Source organism: Lipotes vexillifer, unplaced genomic scaffold (genome assembly GCF_000442215.2).
Source record: "Lipotes vexillifer unplaced genomic scaffold, Lipotes_vexillifer_v1.1 scaffold935, whole genome shotgun sequence".
Classification (NCBI taxonomy): Eukaryota; Metazoa; Chordata; class Mammalia; order Artiodactyla; family Lipotidae; genus Lipotes; species Lipotes vexillifer.
The window spans coordinates 577,700-581,977 of NW_006777895.1; the positions used below are offsets into that span (position 1 = coordinate 577,700).

Consider the following 4,278-nt stretch of genomic DNA (forward strand, 5'->3'; position numbering starts at 1 on the left):
TGCTGAAACACACCCAATTCCTTCAAATATTTCCCATATGACATTACCTACTGTTTTAGATGCACGTATCATTCCATTTAAACCTCATCTTAACTCTACACATACAATGGTACAACTTAATTTCTTCACTTAAAAAATCCTTATACAAATGCCTAAGCTTAACAATTAGTCTCTCTCAATGAGGCATACATCTTCATCTTTTGCTTGTAGACATGATTATCTGAATTTAAATGAGGTTCTCAGAAGTCAGTATTGGCATTACTTAGTTTTACTTATTTTTGAAAGAATGGGCCATGACATGCACAGCTATTGGTAGATTAAAAAAAGGTCACACAAGGCAATTAGTTTGTTTAGTATCAATGCATAAAGCAGGTTTATTCAAGCTGTGGCCAACAGTTCATGTGGGCATGCTGGCTAGAAATGCAGATTCCTATACCACTCCAGACTATGGAATCAGAATCTCTGGAACGAAGCCTGGAGAGCTGCAGTTTGAGGAGCAAACTACAGAATCCTTGGATACCCTGGGGTTTAAGAAGCGTTGTTTGAAGATTTACACTGAGTTTTTGCCTCCTAAAAAAGACACCAAGTATCTCACCTGTAATCCAGGAATAAATCGACCATCCTTTTCAACCACCAGAAGTTCAGCAACACCGGCATTGAGAATAGATCTTGTGATTCCCCCAGGCCCAGGGCCCACTTCATAAACATAAGCATTTGTCAGACCGCCAGCTTTCCTTACAATTTTATCTAGAGAAAAGAAAGTTTCAGTCGATTACCTTGGCAAATTTCAACATATGGAATTTAAAAAGAAAAATAATCTACACAAACTCTTATCAACAATTACTCAATCAACTAATCTTTTATATATAATATATAGAATATTTATCCGATTATTTAACGCTCAACCTAAGCCAACATATAGTGGCCATTCAATATTCTACCATATAACTGGTGAATTGTACCAAACCCTTAATAAAAATAAGATTACCATAACAAATTTCCTTAATGTAAATTTAGCCGACATGGTCTTTTCTACCTGCTCCTCTGCCAAACCAATCAATTCCTAAGAACTGCCTGGAAAAGCACGCACCACTTCTCTACAGTTGTTGACACTGAATATCTGAATAAGCAAGATGAGTTTCACACTCAGAATTTCCAGTGCTGGAAGTTAAAAATCCAGAAGCAAAAAGTGCTGGCAGTCTCTATTTTTACTAGCAGGCATCTAGTTGGTGGTCAATATGGCAATGGCAGCAAGTTCCTAGCTGATAGGACTTGCAGAAACTTGGATTCTTGGTTATTTTCAGGCAAAAGTGACATTTAGCAGTGGAGGTTTTTTAAGCTTTGCAAACGTGCAAGTTGATATGAGAAAATTAATTTTTTAATTAATCGATCTAAGCTAGCAGACCTTAAGAAATCATGGAAAAGCAGATTACTGAGGATTCACTACAATCAACCATCACTTCTGGAAAAACAAACAACAGACTGGTTTTACTGACTGAGATATTAAAATCCAAGCAATTGGGCTTCTTGGGATAGTGGAAATTTAGCCACTGAAAACATACCAGCACTCCATTGCACTGTTTACTGATACCGTACAGTCTCATTTTTGCTTCTATTATTGATAACCCATGCTTGTAGGCTTAGACGCAAAAACAGGCTCTCAACCATCCAAAAATAGTTTTCTCTTTAATGGGTGCCAGGAGAAAACTTGCACCCACTGACCATCTATTTGTTACAGGTGCTTTACATGCCTTCTCACAGCAAATCCTTACAGCACATTAACTAAGAACTACTATCCCAGTTTAACTTCTCTCCACTTCCTGGTTTCCTTGTTATTTTATTTGGGTGAGGTCACCTAGAAAGCAAATGGAAGAGAAGGGACTCCAGCTCAGGTGTAAATCCTAAAGCCAATCCTTCCTCCACTAAAGACCAACGCCTCTCGGAGGGAACAGAGAGTCTGCATTAAGCACAGGTATCGTGAATTTAATATTCTCATTTTTTTTTTTTAATGGAGAGCTATCACAGTAGGTAGGACAGTCGTTCCACCTTCAACTTTTCAGAAACATTCAAATACAAATGACTATCAAAGAGGCACTGTCAATTCACTACGCTTGGGTTTCCATCTTGCTCTGCTCACACCTGAGCTTCTCACCTCACACAAGTACCTTAATTTCCCTTCACTTTGGTTCCTACAGAAGAGGGAATAATAGTACCTAGATTCCAGAATTTATTCCTAAAGGTGAATACTCACATGAAAAAATGTACATGAAGGATTCTTTTGGAAATTTAAAGACCTGTATTTTCAGTCCTGAAAACGGTGCTCTCTACCTAGAATGTGGCTAATGACTAGTAGAAAAGGTTGGTCCTGGTTTACTACCAGAAGCAAAGAATCTGAGAGGTGGGTAACCTTTTAAAGCTCTTATAGTAGAGCTCTCCTTGAATTAAAAGATGAGAAAACTGAAACCACGTTAAGCTATTTTTACCCAGTTATACTGCTACTGGCCTGTCCACACTGCTATCCTATGTCCAAAAGATAAAACATCCTATCCATGCTTTGTGGACTGTACGTCATTTAACAGAAGATGAACTTTCGGGGCGTGATTTACTGATCCTTTCAGTTTCTGAAGAGGGGCCAAACAGAATGAAATATCAAAACCTCAGAAACGTTAAGTATTCCAACCGTGAACTAGTGGACATATTTGATATACATCGTATTATCGAAGTCTCATCTTTTAGAACGACCAACACTCAGAAACGGTGGTAGAGGTTAAACGAATATACACGTTTGTCAAAATGTATCACACTGTGCGCTTCAAACGTGAATTTTATTGTACTTTAAATGTTACTTCAGGAGTGGGAATGTAAACTGACTAAAATGTAAGCTCCTTGGGGACAGACTTCGCCTTGCTCACTCCCATAACCCATCTTCAGCTCTACCACATAGGGGCTAGTTTAATATGTATTTACGAAATGAATATTTGCACCCTCGAGGATTTTAGACTCAACAGGTAAACGTTTAAATAACGAATCCCATGAGATTGACACTCTTCCGACACTGTTACTGATAAAATCCCTGCTCTAATTTAACTGCATAAAAAGCCAATCTAGTCAACACGTGCAGTGTATTTCGTATTGTTAACACACCGAGACTCGAATTCCAAAACCGCCTTTCAGGAAACGCGATCCCTTCTACGCCTAGTGTTTGCTCGGCGTCCGCACAGCCTGCCTTCAAGAGCCCACGGCAAACACCCCTGAGCAAACAACGCATTCCACGTTCCCTGGGCGGCGGGACTCCGGAGTTCTTTCAGTTCAAAGCGGCAGAAGGGCCTGACTTAAGTCCATTGCACGCCTGTGCCTGACCCTCGTCACCCGCCCGCAGGGCCCGCGCGACCCCCCCCGACCCACGCCCCAGGGACGCGGGGGGGAGACATCCGGGGAGCACTGATAAGCCATCCACCTGTCAGCCTCAAGTCCAGGAGAAAATTCTGGGATAGCTGCTTCACGGCTTGCAGTCTAAACAACTTAATGATTTCTCGAATCGTGGGTAACGGCGGGAGACGGAAAGTGCCGAGCGTCCTGGAGGCGGCCATGAGCCCGGACCTGGCCGCACAAGTCTTACGCAGGTCCTTCCCCGCGGTTCCTTAAGTGAAGGTGGGCGAAGAGCCGGGTAGAACGATGGCCTGCCTCCGAGCCTGCCTTATTGGTCAGAAGTACCTCGCCGGAAGCGATGGGACGCGAACAGGAAGTCCAGGCGCATACATGGCGCATGCTCCCCGTCCGGTTAAGCGCAGTGCGGCCTGGGTACACGCTGGTTTCCGCACGTGAGGGCGGGGGAGGCGTCTACGGCGCCGGGCCTCTAGTGGTTGGGCGGTGGCCGGAGCGGCCCGGGGCAGGGGCGGGGCGAGGCGGGGCGAGGCGGGGCCTGGGCAGGAACGGGGAGGGTCGGATCCAGGGATTGGTGGATGAAGTTCTCCAGGTGGATGGGCGTCCCTATCGGCGTCCGCACAGCCTGCCTTCAAGAGCCCACGGCAAACACCCCTGAGCAAACAACGCATTCCACGTTCCCTGGGCGGCGGGACTCCGGAGTTCTTTCAGTTCAAAGCGGCAGAAGGGCCTGACTTAAGTCCATTGCACGCCTGTGCCTGACCCTCGTCACCCGCCCGCAGGGCCCGCGCGACCCCCCCCGACCCACGCCCCAGGGACGCGGGGGGGAGACATCCGGGGAGCACTGATAAGCCATCCACCTGTCAGCCTCAAGTCCAGGAGAAAATTCTGGGA

At 45.0% G+C, this 4,278-nt stretch overlaps 1 protein-coding gene across 2 annotated transcripts in view; it reads right to left on the reverse strand.

The window, feature by feature from the left end:
• Window positions 1-3,636, reverse strand: part of TFB1M (transcription factor B1, mitochondrial) — a 59,550-nt gene extending 55,914 nt beyond the window's left edge. For both annotated transcript variants that reach the window (XM_007451338.1, XM_007451337.1), the window contains exons 1-2: window positions 3,458-3,636; window positions 596-747 (exon numbers count right to left, since the gene is read on the reverse strand). In XM_007451338.1, the coding sequence (XP_007451400.1) occupies window positions 596-747; window positions 3,458-3,590 (285 nt within the window). In that variant the 5' untranslated portion in view covers window positions 3,591-3,636. The remainder of the gene's footprint in view (window positions 1-595; window positions 748-3,457) is intronic.
• Between the last annotated feature and the right edge of the window lie 642 nt (window positions 3,637-4,278).